This window comes from Camelina sativa, chromosome 15 (assembly GCF_030686135.1).
Source record: "Camelina sativa cultivar CO46 ecotype springtype chromosome 15, ASM3068613v1".
NCBI lineage: Eukaryota > Viridiplantae > Streptophyta > Magnoliopsida > Brassicales > Brassicaceae > Camelina > Camelina sativa.
The window spans coordinates 26800591-26820692 of record NC_141894.1 but is presented as its reverse complement, the minus strand read 5'-3'; the positions used below and the strand labels follow the sequence as shown (position 1 = coordinate 26820692).

Here is a 20102-nt window from a genome sequence, read left to right as displayed (position 1 = left end):
TACATATATATATATATAATATAATATATAATATTTTGTTTTAGTGTTTACTCTTTCATTCATAAAACAAAATATTATACTTGTGATACAATTAATGGGATGTTTGTTTTGGTGTGAGGCTGACAAGTTGAAGAGTCATGAGTCGGAGGGCATGGTTTGGACAAAAGTGAAGGGCTTGAAAACACTGTGGAGGAATGTCTCCGGTTATGATTCGCGTCGTACAACGTTACCTTTTGATGGAGAGATTGAGGATTTGCCCACTTCGTATACGTTCGAGGCCGGTGTTAGCAAATTGAGCAACTTTGGTGGAAACATTGTGGTGTTCTGGGATATTGTTGTGGTTGGTCTTAACGAGGGTTTGGAGATTTCTTTGGAGAGACGTGAGCCGGGCAAGATTTGGGGGAAGATTGAGTGGTCCGAAGCCGTCATGACAACTGATCCTCTCTTATATAGCCCCGAGGTTTTACATTCGGTTCCCGTTAATGTTTGAAAGAAATGGATCCTCACTTGTGTTTAGGTGCATTTTATTGTATAAATCAAACTGGCCATATGAGAGAGATGTTGTATGCTACTATGCTCTTTTCTTTGATCTCCGAACTATACATCTTTGTGCTTCATATGAAGATCTTTTAAGAGGCATGCATCACTCATATGAGAGAGATGGTATGATCTTATCTTTCAACTCCAAACTATATATCTTTGTGCTTCATTTGAAAATATTTAATAAGATGAGTTGAAAATAGTGCAAACAGTTATTTAATTTTCTCGTATCATTTTTTTTTTTCTTTTACAAGCTAGGCTAAGCAACTATAAAATAAATCAAGGGCCATTTTATGCTTTGACGGTTTTATTACACTCTCTTCCCAATCTCTGTTTTCTTTGCAATTTCTCTCAAAACCTCTAATTCAAATGTTTGTCATGTTCCTCATGAGTCATGGGTTCTCATTTGGTTATGCAATTCATGTTTATGGACAACTTGAAAGCCTATCACTTTTAGTGTTTCTGTGGATTCTCTTGCTCGCTTGTTTGTCAACTTGTGTCATTTGCCACCTACACATCTTGCCATGTTCTTCGTTTCACTTGCTCCTCATTTACTCCCTTTATTTTTATAATTTTGTTGGTTTAATTTCATGTCCCTTATGTAGTAAATGAGAAGCTGTGAGAGACAGAAAATGAGAACTCAAAAAATAGCCCAATGTTCAAGTCCATTACAAAGCCCAACATATGAAAACCCCAATGAGAGAAATCAAACCTGTCGTCTTCTTATGAAACCCTCTTCACGCACTCAACACTCTGATTCCCCCAATCTGTGTCTCCTCCATAATTTAGAGCGTTTTTGACTTGATTGATTTCACTTACCGTCTAACCGATGGCCTTGTCGAAGCGTCTGGCTCTGTTAGGGGCTCAATCCGCACTTTCTGTAGCTAAACCTCGAGGTCATGGCTCATCTTACAACTTGATTCATTGTCGCCAAGTTTCTAAGGTCACTAAACAATCTAAAAGTTCTCAGGTAACACATACCTAGTTCGCTAGTTCGCAAGTTTCAGACAGAACCTTGAAACTCTTGTGCGGTTTGATCATACGCTGATTAATGCTTCCCAACTCTGTATCTAATTCCTATTTTTGAAGGCTGTTGATGATTCTAAACTCGAGATAGAAAAATTACAAGGCAGAAGCTCCATGTTGCATGACAAGAACAGGTCTGGTTGTGACCATCTCAACATTACTGACTTATTAACCTATCGGAAATTAAGAAAGAACTCTCTCTTACTTGAAATGTTCTTCAGCAATCATGGCCGGGTATAGCTTGATTCCTTTACTCATAAACTTTAATCTTACACTCTTTTCACTGCCGTAATTATGACTTTTGTTTTAGTGGTTTCATATATATGCAGCACCGTTACGTTTTTAGAGTTCAATTAGAAACTGTAAATGAGAAAGAGTTTAGCATATTCAGCCTACCTGCAATTTTCTGCATGTCAATAATCATAGCCGCCATTATTTCACACGAGTTGGATTTACAAGAAGCCAGACGCACTCATGAACTTAACCAAATAGGTAACTTCAAGAAACCCATATATTAATTTTGTTTTTTCTTGGCTAAATAGAAAATGGTAAAAACAAAAAAAACAGTGATGATTGTTCCATAATCTCTTATATATGCTAGTCGAGGAAAAAGACTTGAGATACAAGCAACTGGAAAAGCAGAACGAAGAGACCCGTCAGTCGCTCATCCTCCTACAAGACTTCATGGAGAAGCACTTCCCGGGATCTTTTCCGACATCGGCCTGATCGATCTTACTACGTGTGTTTCTCTTTCTCAAACTACATTGCATTTGTGTCTTCTTGTTTCTAATAAACAATCTTCTTTTTATGTTTTAAACAATTAGTAGTTATTATTCATATATGTAATTCTGCCGAGTTTTTCCAATAAATTTCCGACATTTCGCTCTAGGAATTTGATTAATTTCTTGCATTTTCATTGATAATTATCCACAACTTAGTTTCTTATTATAGGATTGTTTAACATGTTTTGTGGGTTGTTAATTGTGATGAATGTTAGTTTGTGTGTCGTAATTAACTTCCCAGAAAAATAAAATATGCATGAATGTTAGGATGAGTGTGCATGTGTTCAACAAGATCAAGTTAAGACCAGTTGAGTTCTAACGATGCGAGACTTATTAAGGCTCATCAGTGCAGGATTTTAAGAAGGGAATGTGTATTTAATTAGTTTCTTAAAATGACCATCTCTTATATTTTCTTATTATGTTTTGGATTGTTAGACTATCGCTTTATGCTTTGTATCGTCCAGTTGAAACACTCTTTTTTTTTTTTTTTTTTTTTTTTTTTTTCTAAAAGGTTAATATCATTTATATGAAGAGTTTGTTACATCAAAGATGAGACCAAAAGCGTTCTCGTTATCCAAAAAAAATAAAAAACAACAGAACGTTTAAGAAAGGAAGTTAGATCCAGTGCGACATGAGGTTCCTGAAATTTTTCCGGGTCTTTCTTGCCGTGATGGAGTTCTTTGTCTGACGATCAATCATCTTGAAGATGTCTTGCGGAGGTATGGTGACCTGGTTGTGGAGGAGGTTGTTTCTCTGCCTCCAAATGTTATAGATGATTCCTTGAGCTAATAGCAAGCGCAGGGTGGAAGGGGAGTTTGGGGAGCTGTCCTTTGCCCAATCTAGTAGAGAAAACCAGTTACTGAACTGAGATCTAGGTAAACGGAGCCTCTGCATCACCGTGTTCCAAATGACCTCTGCGAAATTGCAGTGCAGAAAGAGATGATCACGCGTTTCAGTGTGCAAAGAGCACAAATAGCAGGTATCCGGAACTTGCATACCCCAGGAGGCAAGACGGGACAGCGTTGGTAGTCTATCCAGATTTGCGATCCAGAAATTGAAGGCGTGCTTTGGGATAGCTCCTTTAAACCATACCAGCTTTGCCCAGTCCTTCTCATTTTCTCTTGGTCGTAAAACCTCCCATGTCTTGGTAGATGAGAAATTACCTATGGGAACGCCATCAATCAACCAAGTGAAAGAATCCTCAACCGTAGAAGAGGAGGGAAGCTCCATAGTAGATAGGTGAACTAGAAGTGACAGAGCCTGGTCGGATCTGGGATTTGCAATGTTCCAACCGTCACGGTGACATGAATCACTTACTCGGGCATTTCTGTTTATTCGCAGCAGGCTTGGGCCTTCATCACCAAGGTAGGTTATGAGCGGGCCAAGAGGGGTCCAATTATCAAACCAGAACCAGGTCTGCTTCCCATTTCCAACATGACAACCAATAAACTGACGAGCCAAACCTCGGAGCTTAAGCAAGCTTTTCCAGAGCCACGAATCACTTGCTTTACTCTTTGAAACCCAGAAACTACAATGAGTGAGACGGTGGTGATAAACCTGCCAGGCGACCCAGAGCGATCCACTGTTTGAGAATAACAGCCAGATGTACTTAAGACAGAGCGTGGTATTCCAGACCGAGAACCTTCTTAGGCCTAAGCCCCCTTCATTCTTAGGGAGGCAGACAGTAGACCATGCAATACGAGCACTATTGTGACCATCCACATTACCTGACCACAGAAATTTTGAGCAGAGTGACTCGATCTTTTTGATACATCCTTTTGGAAGCATGAACGTGGAGATCCAGAAATTGACAGTTCCATTAATCACTGAGGATATTAGGAGGGCTCGACCTGCGAACGAAAGAGACTTGATGGCCCAACCTTTAAACTTGCTAATGATCTTCTCCAAGAGGGGAGAGTATTCACTTATTTTTAGCTTCCTGGACATGAGCGGTAGCCCTAGGTATCTAACTGGGAGAGATCCAACCGGGAAGCCATACTCTGAGATTTCATAGATCCCTTGAGGCGAAAGTCCTGCAAAGAACAGCTCAGTCTTCTCTCTATTCATGTTTAGCCCTGACCAACTAGCAAAGTCATCAAGAGTTTCACAGATCCCATGGAGTGAAGAGCTACTACCGTAAAAAAATATCATCACGTCGTCAGCAAACATGAGATGAGAGATTTCAAGTTCTGCGGTTCGAGGGTGGTAAGAGATATAACCGGAGGCGAATCTCGATGAAAGGAGTTTGGAGAAAACCTCCATAACCAGGTCAAAGAGATATGGGGAGAGTGGGTCACCCTGCCTCAAACCTCTAGTGCTCTTGAAGTATCCATCAGTCTGACCATTTACCGACACTGAGAAAGAGGGGGTGCACAAGCATTCTTTTATCCAACCAATAAACCTCGGTGGCAACCCAATAGCTGTAAGAGAAGCCAAGATAAAATCCCATCTGACTGAGTCAAAAGCCTTTCTTAGGTCCACTTTCAGCATAGCTCTAGGAGATATATTTTTCCTGTTGTATCCTTGGACTATCTCTGAAGCAAGCAGAACATTTTCTGACAACTGTCTTCCTTCCAAGAAAGCAGACTGGGAGAGCGAGATCACAGATGGCAGTAAAGACTTGAGACGCGAAGCTATCAGGTTCGAGATTACCTTGTAGAGGGTATTAAGGCATGAAATAGGCCTGAAGTCAGAAGCTCGCGATGCATTTGGGATTTTAGGGATCAAAACCAAATTTGTGGCATTCCATTGCTTTAGGAGTGAGCCGGATGTGAAGAATTCTGACACAGCCGCAGTGACCTCAGCACCAACTATACTCCAACAGCTTGTGAAAAATTCTGCAGAATAGCCATCAGGTCCACTAGTCTTGTTTTTTGGGAGGGAAAAGAAAGCAAACTTTATTTCCTCATCAGAAAAATCTTTGTCAAAGTGAAGACGTTGACTCTCAGTACATTGAAAATTCAAGAGATTTGAGATATCCTCCTGAGTGAAGAGAGATTGAGACGAGTCACCTCCAAGGAGCCTGGCATAGTAGTCAACACAATGAGCCTGGATACCTTGCTGTGTATCAAAGGTCTCGCCTGATTCGTCCACCAGGTTATGAATGTGATTCCTCGCTTGACGCAGGGATGTCATCCTGTGGAAGTAAGCGGTATTTTGATCCCCCTCTTGAAGCCAGTTTATGCTTGATCTCTGCTGAAAGAATCTTTCCTCAGCTTGCGATAAGATCTCCCATTTGCGGATGGCTTCAAGCTCTCTGCTTGCATTCTGGTCTGAAGGGTTAGATAACATCTCCTCTTGTGCGCTAGTAACTTCAAGGAGAGCTTCCTGAACCCTCTTTTCCAAATCTGAGAAGTTTTCTCTACTGAAATCTCTGATAATCTTCTTTAGCGCTTGAAGTTTTGCAGAGACACGAAACATTTCAGAGCCGACCACATTTATGGAAAACCAGGAGCTACACATCAGATGTATAAAGTCTGGGGTCTTGAGGAGGAAGTTGTAGAACATGAAGGGCTTTTTCCTCCTAGGCTGGGCCGAGTTCAGGGATATAGCGCCTGGTGAATGATCAGAGAACTCAGGGGCGCCAAAGAAACCTGTGGACAGGGGAAAAACATTGTGCCATTCTTCATTTACCAGGGCTCTATCAATTTTCTTAGCCACTGGGTCTGTCAATCTCTTATTCCACCATGTGTAGGTACAGCCTCGAAACGTCAGATCAGATAGCGAAGCTTCAAGGAGGGACTCAGATAGAGACCTCATTGGAAGGTCCATGTTCTGGTTGATCCTAGTAGAGTGCTCTGATGCCAAGATGATTTGGTTGAAGTCGCCTATTACTGCCCATGCTTTACCCTGAACCGCTGGGCTTGTAGCTAGATGGACAATCTCGCTCCATAGGAGAGTTCTGGTTTGATGGTCATTTGCAGCATAGACAAAAGAAACAATGAATTTTACCGGGTTGTCTGGAAACTGAACCTCACAGGTTATCATTTGGAGAGACTTGAACAAGATCACCACCTTAACACTCGGATGCCAAAGCACCCATATCTTTCCTAGATCAGAGAAAAGATAATTTTCCTCAAAAAACCAACCTGGAAGAAGCGAGTTTACAAACTTTGCCATCTTCACTTTCTTTACCCGAGTCTCTACTAAACTACCAAAAAGAGGCTGGTTTCTATAATACCACCTTTTAAAGCCGGTCCTATGTGATTGCTTATTAAAACCACGGACATTCCAACAAAAAATGTCTATTGACATGGATAAAAAAATTTAGTGGGTTTTGGGGCCAATCCCCCTGTAGCTTCTCCGATCTTTCTTCGAAACTACCTGCAGATACTCATGCTCGTCTTCAGATGGGAACCCTTCCTCATCATCGACTGCAAAAGCCCCTTCATCACTAGATATGGCATCAGAGGAGTCAGCTTCGGCCTCAGACAGTTCGCCCTCCTCTCTTGCTTGAGAGGTGCTCAGAGCGATCCGATTTGGTTTCTTACTGGACTCGCCCAGTTGGGAAACAGTGGTTTGTGTTGGGTTGTCAAGGAGGACTTGCTTGTCAGCCAGGGACTTTGTGGTTTCGAGCTGAATCAAATCAGTGACAGAATTCGGCTCCTTTGTCCCACTATTTCCAGTAGAAGAATTTTGCTTTGGCATCCTTGTGCTCAGCGGTTTACGGACACCATTTCCTTTTACTCTTGGACAGGAAGCCGAGGCATGCTTAGTGGACTTGCAGTTATTGCACGTTACAGGTGCGGACCTACAGCGCTTCACAGTGTGACCAACTTCTTTGCAATGAGAACAAATAGGTGGCATCCACGGACTAGAGACTCTTACACGGGCAATATCACCCGTGTCAAACTGCACGTTTACTGCCTCGGGTAAAGGCTTCCTTGGATCAATCAAAGTGAAGACCTTTGCAACTTCAAGGTTCGTTTTATTTTCAGTGGAAGGGTGGAGGAATTGGGGGTCTCCTACCAGTCCGGCAATGCGCTCAAGCCCATCCTCGTGAAAGAATTGCAAAGGCACATCGCGAAGCTCTAACCAGATAGGAGCCGACGTTAATTCTGGCTTAACTGGAACCATACCCGGCTGCCAGTCATCGACAAACATGGTTTGTCCTTCAACTTGCCAAAGCCTCTGGTTTACAACTCTTCTACGCATCTGAGGATTTGGGATACGAAAGAGAAAAACATTTCCTTCAAGCTTTGATACCGCAATGTCTTTAAACCTTGGGCTCCAAATACCATTTACGATGGTATGGATAAGCGCTTGGGGGGGGGGGGGGGGGGGGGGGATCCGCGTAAAATTGGCCTATGATGAAAGCCTCCCAGGATAAGCGCTTGGGGGGGGGGGGGGGGGGGGGGGATCCGCGTAAAATTGGCCTATGATGAAAGCCTCCCAAGACTTCATGTTCTTCTCAATGATTGAGTTTGGTATCTTTACACAAGCCTCACCTGAAGGCAAGGTAAAAGCTTCTCCTTTTTTGGAGAGCCTTTTGGAGGAACTCTTGAACAGACCCGCCCAATTATCTCGTCCAACAGGAGTGGGGGCTTCAATCAGAGTGGTATGATTGAGGCCAACTTCCGCCGGAGGTGTAACAGTCCGTGACTCAGAGACCGCAACCTTCTCTCTTGCCTGAGCTGGCGAGGGCAGGGCAGTATCCTTTGGAGATTCTTTGGCTAAGCTAACCGAGGCGGCAGTAGCTAGGGTGATTTGACCTTGCGCGGCGTTGACAGATCCCGGATCCGAATGCGGAAGCTGCGTCTGGGCGATGGCTGAGCCACTGATGGGGACAGTAGCTGAGGCATTTGGCGGTTTGGTTACATTATCCGGGGACCCAGTAGTCACTGAAACTGTTTGTGCTCCCAGATCTGGAACCACTGGAGGAGTAACGGCTGAGTCTGGGACGGTTGCCGAGGCTGAGGCGTTAGGCTTTGAGGTAGGAGAGTCCTGAGGACACGAGGAGGACTGGTTCTTTCCAGGCGGCGAAGAAGCGGACACCCGAGAAGAAGATCCCGACGGCGAGTGACATCCTGAAGCTGTCTTTTTAGATTTCTTTGATTTTGTCTTCCCCATAAGGAGGGGAGGGCCTGAGAGAGGAAAAGGGGGGGAGTTCCGACGCCGTGAGAGACGCCGGAGGTGGGAGGAAAAGGTCGCCAATGTTCTCCCTTAGAGAAGAGAGAGAAGAGAGGAAAAAATCCACAACAGACTCGCCGATGAAATATTTTGTCAGTTGAAACACTCTTTGTTGTTCGTTTCTTTTATAATGACAAATGAAGACGATTTTAGAATTTTCTGAATTATGATTGTTAGAAGGTGGAGTTTTATAAGTTCGGGTTGTTACAAGGTGTGTCTTAAGCTTAAGCGCCGGCTGAGTTGTTTCGGATGATTGGGACTCCCCAAACTTGTTGTTTAGCATTAGCATGTAATGTCGTTATCTACATGTTGCTTAGTGAATTATAGGTTTGGCTGTTTGGGTATTTGGGTCGGATTTGGATTCGGGTCGAGTTTTTCGGGTTCAAAAGTTTAAGATCTGTTTGGATATTTTAAAATTTTTGGTTGGATTCTGTTTGGATCAGAACTTACCCAAAAATCTGAAACTTAAAAATTTTGTATCCATATCTACTAAATTATTTGAAAATATCAAAATTTCTTACGAGTACTTTTACATTAATTTACCTAAAAATAATCCAAATATATCCAAAATATTTGAACACACTCATAATATTTTGGGTACCTAACTTATTATAATTACAAATATTAGTAACATATTATATTTTTTTATTATGCACTCAAACTTAGTATCCATTAATTTGGATATTTTAAAATTCCAGGTTTAGATTCGGTTCAGGTTTTCGAGTATTTTAATAATCAATATATAATTATTTAAGCATTTTTTTTTTCAACCATTGGGCCACAACTGGCCGATCCATTAACCAAATTCCTATATTCGTAAGAAACGGAATTCGATCCCTGGTGTGATGGTGTCTTCTACAAAAAGACTTAGTTCATGCCACTGCATTAAAGTCACTTCACATTTAAGCATTGTTCTTAGAAGTTTAACCCTACGTACAATCATGTGACATATTACAAAAAATACCATTGCATTTTAATTAATTTAATAACTAACAAAACAAAAGCTTATATTGATTTATAAAATAAGAAAATAATATTTTCAAAATTATTTAACGGATTTCATTTATTATTTCAGAAATCTTAACATTTAAAAAATTAAGATTAAATATTTGCATCCCTAAATCGTATAACAATGACATATATATATATTTTAAAACTAAGATACAATATTGCTTATATTTTTAAACTAGAAAATATTATATCTAATTTATTAAATAGTTTTTTGCACTGCACATTGACGCAATGACATCTTATTAAATTGTAAAGAACCATAAATGTTATATTGTACTCCCTCTGTATCATAATAGATGATGTTTTAGGATTTTTACATGAATCAAGAAAAACATTTATTATTTAACAATAAGTGTATTATTTATTTTTAATAATATATTTTTATAATTATTAACCAATAATATTTCATCAAACTCTTAAATTTTCATTTAATGATTCTTGAACTTTGCAATTTCTTAGTATTAATTGATAAAAGTATATAGAAAATCATCTATTCTGATACAAAATAAAATCCTACAACATCATCTATTCTGATACAGAGGAAGTATTACAAACCAATAAATATCTTTGCACAAAAAAAAATGCACTATCGGTCTCAAACATAGAATTTTGCTTCCACGAGAAACTTGACTTAATTCAGATTTATATTAGATATTTAGATTAATTTCTGCTGAATACAAATTTGTAAATAGATTTTATTAAGACTTTCAAAAAAGAATAATTACTTTCAGAAATAATTTGTGAATAAACTGTGTGGTTCTGATTAGCTTTGAGATAGTTCAGAAGGAATACCAAATCCATGCAAAGATGATAACTTGGGTTTGAGAGGTGCGAAGCTTATTACAAAAGCATGTGCACTATATCGCAGTTCGTTCGGTTCGAAATAATTGCCAACCTTTACCCTAACGTGATCCAGTGCTCTTATAATGTACAAACAATTTCAACTTGGTCTCTAACATCACTTTGGACTTGGGAGCAAAACTTAAGAACAGAGCTTCTGCTGCTTCCCAAACCAGCTCCAGGGTGGTCGCCTCTCTTATCATAACGCCACTAGCGTCGCAGAACTCTTTCCAGCCTCCTAACAATCTCTTTCTATTACATTCCTCGTCAAACATAGATTCGTAGATTACTTCAGCCCATAATTATCCAACATCCTCATCTTACATGCCTTCTTTAATGTCATTCAGGTATTCACTTTTGCGAAAGGTAGCGGAAGATACTGCAACAAAGATGACTCAGAATTAATAAAACTGTGAAACAGACAACTAATGGCTTGGTCATGAAACTAACCAGTTTACATAATCTTATGTTGTAAGGTGTAACCGTTACTATCATGAATCGGTTTTAGGATGGTGAAGATGAAGCTTTCTATATCAATCTACCTTCTTTTCCTTTCTTACTGAGCATTCCTGCGAAATACTCTCGTCTTGGCTGCTCTCTTCATCGCATTCCGATTCTGTGGAAAGAGAGAGAGAATCTACTTCATAAGCTTCCTTCTGGTCTTTGGAAAACAACGTAGAACCAGAGTCCTCATTGATCACTTTGAGAATGAGAAATCTCCAGCTCAATGTAATGTCTTAAATGTCTGTTTCATTTTTTACTTCTTTTAAAAGACACTCTAAAATACTATTCATTAAATAACATTAAAAATTAATTATACAAAAAATTTAGACACTCAACAAAATAAAAATGACCAATGGAGATGATCTAAAAGGGAGATATCATGGCCAATGTGGCAATGTCTCCCAGAAAATACTCAAAATGTGAAGCAGCATGAGGAGTTTGGACTCTAAAAGAGGAACACGGGGATCTTCTCGAGGGTGCACAAGTCTTTGCTTTCAACGAGGGAAGAGAATAGGTTGGGCGTAACAAGTACGTAGGAAAGGGAAATGAGAATCTCAATGAGCTGCAAAGCGAGCATGAACAACATCGAAACTGTAGTTCTTCCTCTCCAGATACTTGAGCTCTTCATGGAGTACTGAGAAGAGACCAGTCTGGCATGGGCGCTCTTTAGTTGCTCAACCATAGTCCTGCAGTTAACCGAAACCAAACCTCTCAGAGTTTGGACTCTTATTGGGCTTCAACTAAACTTGATGACAGCTTATCTTAAATAGAGTATGCATCCAAAGAGTTACAAGTAGCCACCAGAATGTCTAAATATATCGTCACAACAAAAACAACTTACAGTGACTTCTTCACACAAAAATAGCATTTTAGAATTGGACAATGTCACTTGTTAAAACATTGATTTAGGCAACTCCAGGTACATTTTCAGTTGGTCTCTGGTTACACTTTGGAACAAAACTTAAGAACAGAGCTTCTGTCTGCTCCCCAAACCAGCTCCAGGATGATTGATTCTCCAATCTTCACACCGCTAGCATTGCAAACCTCTTTCCAACCTCCTGTCAATCTCATTCTTTTACGTTCCACCTCAAAACCCATATTGGTAGACCACTTCACGCCGTGTTTATCCAAGAAACTCATCTTCTTTGCCTTTTGTAATCCATTCACCTTTGTGAAAGGTATTGGAAGCGTCTGAGAGAGAGAGATACAAACGAGGGGAAGATAAGGATGAAGAATTGATAAAGAAACTTAATGGTTTGGTGATGAGACTAACCAGTTTAGATTCTCTGATGTTGTAAGGCGTAAGGGTTACTGTCACAAAACGGTTTTGAGATTCTGAAGAAGAAGCTTTCCATATCGATCTACTCTTCACTACATTACCTTCTGATAAGCAATCTTCTTCTTCTTCTATCTCTCCAGGGGATATACGTAAACCAAGAGTTCCACCTCTTTGGATCAGTTTGAAAGTTAAGAAATCTCCAGCTCTGAGTCCATTAGCTTGACAAAAACTTCTCCATCCTCCTCTGATGTAAGTAGTTCCGCATGATTTCTTCCGTTTCAAACTTACAGTCCATGATCTGCCCTTTTCCCTCATCAGAATTTTCTCTCCACATCTTGTGTCTAGACCATTTGCTCTCACAAAACTCATTGGAAGAGTCTGATAATTTCATTACAAAATACAAAGATGAGTTTGATCTAATTCAGACCCTAAAACAAGATACAAACCTATTATAATAGTTTCTTTTGGTGTTAAAAAAATTAAAGAGTTAGCCACAAAATATACCAGTGAGTCATAGCGTAGATTTGAAGGCGTGACATTAGCCACAAAACAAGATAGATCTAGTGAAGACTCTGATTTTTCCTTTTTCCTTTGAATCTTCCCTGAAAAAGAAGAGACTACATCCAACTAGTATTAGACTAAACAAGAGACTCTCTATCTTTTCATATAATAATTACGGATTCATATTCCAGTATATGAGCACATCTCTTCAATATATCAGTTAGAGAGGCAAATGAACACAACTCACCGAGATTGTTCTGGTTGTGTAAAGAAGACACATATTGAATCTGACAACAACTAGGTCCCAACACTGTCACGTGAAAACACATGTCTCTCTCTTGTTTGAAAACAAGGATGTCGCCGATTCGAAGATCATGTGCGAGAGCAAACTCCTTCCAACCGTTTGAGAGTCTCTGGCCATCTACTTTCACTTTCCAGGTTATTTTGGATGCGTCTGATCTTAACTCTGCCGTCTTCTTCTGCTCATTTCTTCCTTCTATATTCTTTAAGAAGAAAGCCACAGGAATTGTCTGAAATAACATGCAAATTCATAACCGGACACATTATTCTCAATGAGCTTCTCAGAAAGACAGATACAGAGAAGAAGGGAAAGAGTGAGAGAGAAAGATTACCAAGTGGCTGTGAAAGCCAGGAAGAAGAGGCTTGAAGAAATGTTGGTTCGCCATTATCAAAGCTTCTAAATCTCTCTCAGACTTCACACTGCAATCTCAAAGGGGTAAAGAGTGTAGTAAACACAAAATAATAAACATGTCAAGACTTATTTTAATTTATTTTTAACGAGACTCTTTGGTTTCCCACTAGTGAACACTCCTTGGAACCCGAGAGCTTTAAAGAAAAGAAAAAACATCTAGTAATGATTAACTTTGTTTGAAAACATAATACTATTTATTGTTAAGTTTTTTTGGCGAGATTTACTCATATGTTATTTATTTTAGGTAATACTGTACTCATTTCGTTTCAAAATATAAGATATTTTAGCTAAAAGCATACATAATAAGGTATGTCTATTTTAAAAAAATTTATCCAATTATAAACAAGACTGCATAAAAAAAATTATATATATATATATATATAAATAATTTAAAAGTTACCTAGAAAATTGAAAACATATATACTAGTATTTTTGCAGCAATTTTTTGCTCAAAAATACTTTTTGGAAACTTATAGAATTAAATGCAATTGCATTAAACTTTTATTTAATATTTTTTCAAAGAAAATGTTAATGAAATTGAGGATTTAAATCGTAAAATGATTCTAACAGAATTAATATATAAAATGAATTGAAGACCATTGATTTCACTTACTTTAAAAATCCTAAATTCGGAATCAAAATAGAAACAAATTAAATAATTTAATGAGGTATATCGGATCATAATTAATCATTCCATATCCCAACAAATTATTAAGGAAAATATTATCAATGTTTTCAAAACCTACTATAAAGCTAAGAACACGAATATTACCTATCATCAAAGTTTGAACTTGCTAACCAAGAAATCTATTAACTGCTAACATTTATCACATTTCTCTACATATCACTATAAATAGATCAAAGTCCTTTCATCTCATCTCACATCTTACCAAAGCAAAATCGCTTTGTTTTAACATTTCATCTCAATTTTTTAAAAAATCTTCTTATAATTATCATAGTTATCATTTGTTTTTTTTATAAGATTTACAGTTAAAACCTCTCATATTTTCAAAATATCAATATATGAATTAAATTTATATAATTTGTAACTCATTTATTATTTGCTTTCTATTTTTTTATAATTTATATGATTTGTACAATTTGGAAGAAAAAACAAACTGGTTTTTGTTGAATTCTTTTTGCTTTCTTTTTTTTTTAGCAATTTTATTTCTTTTCCTTTTGTTTTAAAGATATCTTTGATTGAAACTTATATTTCTGAAATTTCAAATATGAGAAATATTCAAACTTTTTTAAGAATTCTAAGTATTATAAATATTTAAATTTTAAAAATATTTAAACTTTATAAGAAGCGCCAACCTTATAAAATATTAATGGTTACAATCTTAATAAATATCATACTAACTCAATCTAATATTTATAATAATAAATAATAAATATTAAAAATTAAAATGATATAGTGCGAGTTAATATATCTCGGGACGGGGTTATATGGCGGGACGGGTTTAGTCGATATTTATATAATTTTTAAAATATCATTAGTTTGGTGTTACACGGCTAAAACATCATTTCATTATTTTGTTAACACTATCTATATTAGAGAAATAGACTTATCTAATTAAGTTGATTAAATCAATCTATACTATTAAAAGGGAAGCACTATTTGTTAAGTAGAAAAAGAAGGGAAAAAGTAGGACATGAAATACCCTTCATAATATAACAAACCATATAAAAAGAAAAGGATAGGCAAGTAATTTTATTGCCAAACAATGTGGATCTTAATGCAACCCGGTTTTTATATGTTCGGATCATGTTTTGTCTGTATGGATTGAGGAAAGCTTTCCCAGTTACCAAACATGTAATTTAATTGCCCGTAAGTTGGACCAAATATGTAATTTTCCAAAAACAAACATACTACAATTAACAAAAATTAATTATACCGATCAATGTCCCCATAATCATGCTCACGCAAATTAAAACATATATAGGAAATCGTATCATGATATGTAATTGATACAAAAAAATAAATTAATCATGAAAGAATTCCATAATCTACGATTGAAATGCAAGTACGTAATTAAACGGGGACATTAAGCACTCAAGCATTTACAGAAAATTACAGCAGTTATACAAAATTTAAAAAATTCCAAGTATCTTAAAATGAGTAATTGGAAAGTTAATTGTGATTATTTCCTTATTCTAAGGATTTTAACAATAATAATGGTATGACAATTGCTAGAACACCTAAACATATGCGTTTAATCTACAATCAGTGCCGAGAATAACTGTGTTTAACTAACAATTCGCCATCTATTACCATATTTCTGTTTGATAATGTATTACTCTAGGTCTATTCTAAATAAATGGGTCTCGAACTATAAATAGATGGCTATGCGATTATCAGTATAGCATACAACAATATACTCCATATACATTCGGGCCTTAAACAAAAATGGCTGCAAATAATGGAATCAGGAGCCTCACCAACATTAAGCCTTTCAAGACGACTTGGAAGATTCAAGTGCGGATTATTCATTCGTGGAGGCAGTGTACTAATTTCACCGGAGAAACCTTAGAAATGATCTTAGCAGGTAAGCTTATATTCATATATATTAATCCTTTATCTATATATTTATAATTGTTTCACACATTGATGATTAGTCTGATTAACCAAGTTACTATGTGATTGTAGGGAACTCTCATCCATGCGACTATAAAAAAATATCAAGTTAACAAGTTCCACAAAATGATTGTGGATGGGGAGTGGAGATTTATGGAGAATTTCCAGTTGAATAAATCGATGGGAAAGTTTAGGGCAACAAACCATGTTTTCAAGATGTCCCTCACTAACACAACAATCATTACTCGATCTCCTTCACTCTCAAATGATTGGTATTTGGATCTGCAGAGCTTTGAAACCATTACAGCTGATGATGGTATCAGTGAGAACATCTTAATTGGTATGTTAGCTTAAAATCAATTTATTCATAATGTTATCTAAGTATTCCACTATATGCTTTAAGCTTTTTATCCCCATGTTCTTGGTCAAGTTGTGAACATTGGTACAATCAAAACAAGTGAAAGCAATGGAAAGATTTATAAGAGATTGAATGTTGATCTCCAGGACACAAGGTAAATCAAAATTTCAATCATAATATATAAGTGTTTTTGGTAACACAAAAAGTATATTAGAAGCTTATGTTTTCATTCCTCAGTGATAACCGTTTGTCCTGTACCTTATGGGGGAGATATGCTGATAGTCATGTGGGCTGCTTGTGAGAACGCAGCCAACAATATGGTTACGTGCTTGCTACGACTGGCGAAGATCAATATGTTCAATGGTAATAAAATTTGAGAGTTATATCTTTCCACATTAATAGTATAGATTAAAATAGAAATTAATTAATTGACTATTAATTCTGCAGGTGAAAGAACCATAGCAATTGCCTATGATATGTCTTTGTTAATGGTTAATTCCGACTATCCTGGTGTCCTCGATTTTGTCACGAGGTAAGTTATGTAAATTAGTTTTTTACATTAGTGCCTATTGTAGAAAAACATTACGTAAAAATGTCTAAACATATTGAACCATACCATTACTTTAGGTTGTCAAATGACGGAATATCAATCTCCGTCATACAACCAAGGGCTGTTGAAGCGAAAGCTGCTGATAAGAAAGTCGACTATTTTGATCGACTTGAGAGGAAAACCATTTCAGAGCTATTGGTTTCTACTGAGGTAAACTATTTGCCCTATAAATATGTTAATATCATAATAGATTATATAACTTATTATTAATTTTAAGAATAGGAGGGGATGTTTCTGATCGAGGGAACTATCTTTAACATAGATATAGATTTCGGCTGGTATTACTTCACCTGTCTGAAGTGCGATAAGACTGCAACCATGGTTCCGAAGAAAGAAAGCGATCCTCCAAGCAAGGTAAAGGATTTATAGTCTTCAACCAAATTACTATCAAATTTTCCTTCAATTCCCTCTAAAAGATTAAAAACAATTAAATTTACACCAACAAATAAAAATAGTTTCAAAAAGAAAATTAAAAAAAAATATATATAGAAACAATCCCGTACGTAAGTGCGGGTCTGAATCTAGTATTATGTAAAAAATAAATTATATTGCGGTATTATATGGTTTAAACTATAAAATTAACAATTATTATACAACTATAACATATTTAACAAACAAAAACAACTTATAATTTAAATGTTTAATTACAAATAACTTGCTTCGCAGTGTACCGTAGGTCCTAATCTAGTCTTATGTTATGAAACAAGCAAAAATCTCTAAAACATCATATATTATGAAATGGATGAAGTATTACTAGAACCATACAAATTTTTTTTTTATTACTAGGATATTTCAGGTATTTTCAAAATACCCAGCGTGCTCGTGTTTTATGTTACAGGAAAAAACTTAATTACAAAGATACCATTGCCACGTCAGACGCTACGTCAAAAATCGCTAACGTGTATTAAATAACTCATCAGTAACGCGTTACTGAGGTAATGACGGCTGAGGTATGGTATGTTGCGGCTAATTTATGGAAAAAAAAATTTGAGTAAGAGTGAACGGCTGACTTAGAGCATAACTCAGCCAAGTGTTACGGCTGACTTAATGAAATCTAGTTGAGTTATACCATAACTCAGCCTCCCTTACGGCTGAGTTATAATCTGATGGTTGAGTTGTAAAAATTTTGGCTGAGTTAACACTACGACACGGTTGAATTATCATTTTGAATCTGGCTGAGTTATGAACAACGGCTGACTTATGAGATGTGGTTATGGCTGAGTTATGATTAAGTTTTATAACTCAGCCGCCATGAGCTGACTTATCGTAAAACTCGGCCATTTTACGGCTGACTTAGTAGAGAAAAATTAGTTACTAGAATATAATTCATTTACGGCTGACTTATTTAACAATACGCTTGAGTTACAAATTTTCAGTTGAGTTATGACATTAAGCGCCTGAATTTTGCAGCCATCTTTTTGCTTTTTAATTACTGTAATATTATTTATATTGCGGCTGAGTTATAATTTTGTTTGATGGCTGATTTAATTAGGCTGATTTACATGTTCGTTTGTTGGCTGACTTGCCACTTCGGACGCATCATCCATGTCAGCATTCCATGTCATCATCTTCTCTGAAAATACGAAACGTCGTTCCTTCGACTATTGTTCTTTAACTGGTTAGGAAGTGTTTTTCACCTTGTTATCCCCTTCTTTTTCTCCTTGTTCTTCACTTCTTAATTACACTCATTCTTATTAATTTTTCTCATTCTTCTTCATTTTCTTTCATGGATTCAGTTCCGGTAATTGTTGTTTCCGGTAATTGGGTGTAGAGTTGTGCAGATAGATGCAGAAACAACACACGACAAGCTTGTCAAGCTTGTTCTTGATGACTATGGATTGAACAAGTTAAGCCATGAGCTAAAAGCTTGTTCTCGATGTAAACAAGTTGGGCACAATGCGAAAACTTGTCCGATGTGGTATTGTTGTAATACATTTGTTTTATTTTGTGTAATAACTCAGGCGTCAAGCATTATAACTCAGCCGTCATATTAATCGACGAGACCTTTTGTTTTCCGCTTTCAGATTATTTATTGTGACGACTCAGCCACAAAGCATTATAACTCAGCCGTCATATGAATCGACGAGACCTTTCGTTTTCTCATAAATACTATAAGTCAGCCGTCAAATAATATAAATCAATTGTTTGCTTTTAGATTATTTCTTGTGATAACTCAGCCGTCATATGAATCGACGAGACCTTTCGTTTTCCCGTAAATACTATAACTCAGTCGTCAAGTTTTTTTTTTGGGTTGTGAACAGTAAACAATGGTCTATCGTTACCAAGATGAATGATTAACTGGAAGAAGAAACAAATAATCATAACACATCTGGTCCATGAGCATATACTCGGTTGGAGAGTCTTCAATTTCTTCTTTCTCTAGTCTCTGACTTGTGGCTTCCTTGGGGCTTCAAAACTATGATAATAGACAAAATTGAATAGACAAAACTGAAGAGCACTTATTTATATTGGTCATTCTTATAGCAAGATGTCTATTTCTAACAAAATGGTCTATCGCTAACAGATAGTCCATGGCAAATAAATATTCCATAGCTTATAATGGTCTATCGGTTAGCGACTGGTCCATCAGCCTAAAAAGTCCATCAGATAAACATGTCTACTTCTAACTGTTGTCCATCACTACCAAATGGTCCATCGATCACAAGATTCATGACTTATTTGAAGATGAAACATATAATCAGAACTCATTGGTCTATGAACACATACCCAGTTGGAGAGACTTCAATCTTGTCTTCTTCTACTCTCTGACTTGTGGCTACCTGTTAGGTTTTGGATCTCTGAATACACAGAATGTAGTAGACAAAATTAAACATATGTCATTAACATGTCTACTTCTAATAGATGGTCCATCACAACCAAATGGTCCATCGACTATCCAATGGTCCATCAATAACATAAACCTTAAATCTTAGAAAAGTTAAGACAAAAAACATACACAAGCTCGGGGAGGGTCTCTGGAACTAGACCACTGTGTTGGTCATCTACGGAGGGGGTAAAGGGGATTAGACAGACGTGGTGGACAACTGAACTTGGTTAAGAATTTTGCTATTAGAACGGTTGTCCATTATATGTTGTCGTCGGCAGTGGGACGGAAAGAGGAGCGATAATGAAAGTGAGAGATATTGAGGATAAAGTGATGTTAGCAAGAGAGAGATAGAGATTGCAGAAGGTGAAAGATCGATGGTTACAAGGGAAGAGAGAGATGGTTTCT

At 37.2% G+C, this 20102-nt stretch overlaps 4 protein-coding genes and 1 long non-coding RNA gene across 5 annotated transcripts; 3 read left to right on the top strand and 2 right to left on the bottom strand.

Moving 5' to 3' along the window:
• Positions 1-94: 94 nt before the first annotated feature.
• LOC147927162 (putative F-box/kelch-repeat protein At3g24610) lies at positions 95-490 on the top strand. Its single transcript, XM_087487333.1, has one exon. It carries the CDS (start codon positions 95-97, stop codon positions 488-490), a length of 396 nt encoding a protein of 131 aa, XP_087343459.1.
• Positions 491-1293: 803 nt separating this feature from the next.
• Positions 1294-2435, top strand: LOC147927161 (uncharacterized). Its single transcript, XM_087489637.1, has 4 exons — positions 1294-1510; positions 1630-1800; positions 1896-2058; positions 2168-2435. Exons 1-4 carry the CDS (start codon positions 1370-1372, stop codon positions 2290-2292), a joined length of 600 nt encoding a protein of 199 aa, XP_087345763.1. The 5' UTR covers positions 1294-1369; the 3' UTR covers positions 2293-2435.
• Positions 2436-11616: 9181 nt separating this feature from the next.
• Positions 11617-13379, bottom strand: LOC104747440 (B3 domain-containing protein REM14-like). The gene is made up of 5 exons (XM_010469073.3): positions 13245-13379; positions 12860-13142; positions 12616-12728; positions 12106-12489; positions 11617-12023 (listed from the first exon to the last, which is right to left on the bottom strand). The coding sequence occupies exons 1-5, from the start codon at positions 13296-13298 to the stop codon at positions 11775-11777; spliced, it is 1083 nt and encodes a 360-aa protein (XP_010467375.1). The 5' UTR covers positions 13299-13379; the 3' UTR covers positions 11617-11774.
• Positions 13380-15734: 2355 nt separating this feature from the next.
• LOC147927160 (uncharacterized) lies at positions 15735-17239 on the top strand. Its single transcript, XM_087487331.1, has 6 exons — positions 15735-15873; positions 16012-16242; positions 16498-16623; positions 16708-16792; positions 16888-17020; positions 17093-17239. The coding sequence occupies exons 1-6, from the start codon at positions 15735-15737 to the stop codon at positions 17237-17239; spliced, it is 861 nt and encodes a 286-aa protein (XP_087343457.1).
• A 1869-nt stretch (positions 17240-19108) lies between these two features.
• Positions 19109-20021, bottom strand: LOC147927159 (uncharacterized). Its single transcript, XR_015581531.1, has 3 exons — positions 19827-20021; positions 19598-19668; positions 19109-19286 (listed from the first exon to the last, which is right to left on the bottom strand). It is a non-coding gene; the product is annotated as an uncharacterized LOC147927159 (long non-coding RNA).
• Between the last annotated feature and the right edge of the window lie 81 nt (positions 20022-20102).

Excerpts from the sequence above, each read along its gene's own strand:
- LOC147927161 (XM_087489637.1), top strand. The coding sequence starts at position 1,370 with ATGGCCTTGTCGAAGCGTCTGGCTCTGTTAGGGGCTCAATCCGCACTT. Across the intron at positions 1,801-1,895 it reads TCTTCAGCAATCATGGCCGG|CACCGTTACGTTTTTAGAGT; the intron begins GTATAGCTTGAT and ends ATATATATGCAG. Across the intron at positions 2,059-2,167 it reads TCATGAACTTAACCAAATAG|TCGAGGAAAAAGACTTGAGA; the intron begins GTAACTTCAAGA and ends TATATATGCTAG.
- LOC147927160 (XM_087487331.1), top strand. The coding sequence starts at position 15,735 with ATGGCTGCAAATAATGGAATCAGGAGCCTCACCAACATTAAGCCTTTC. Across the intron at positions 16,624-16,707 it reads GAAGATCAATATGTTCAATG|GTGAAAGAACCATAGCAATT; the intron begins GTAATAAAATTT and ends TTAATTCTGCAG. Across the intron at positions 17,021-17,092 it reads AGCTATTGGTTTCTACTGAG|GAGGGGATGTTTCTGATCGA; the intron begins GTAAACTATTTG and ends TTTTAAGAATAG.
- LOC147927162 (XM_087487333.1), top strand. The coding sequence starts at position 95 with ATGGGATGTTTGTTTTGGTGTGAGGCTGACAAGTTGAAGAGTCATGAG.
- LOC104747440 (XM_010469073.3), bottom strand. The coding sequence starts at position 13,298 with ATGGCGAACCAACATTTCTTCAAGCCTCTTCTTCCTGGCTTTCACAGC. Across the intron at positions 12,729-12,859 it reads ACACAACCAGAACAATCTCG|TCTCTTCTTTTTCAGGGAAG; the intron begins GTGAGTTGTGTT and ends AGTTGGATGTAG. Across the intron at positions 12,024-12,105 it reads ACATCAGAGAATCTAAACTG|ACGCTTCCAATACCTTTCAC; the intron begins GTTAGTCTCATC and ends TCTCTCTCTCAG.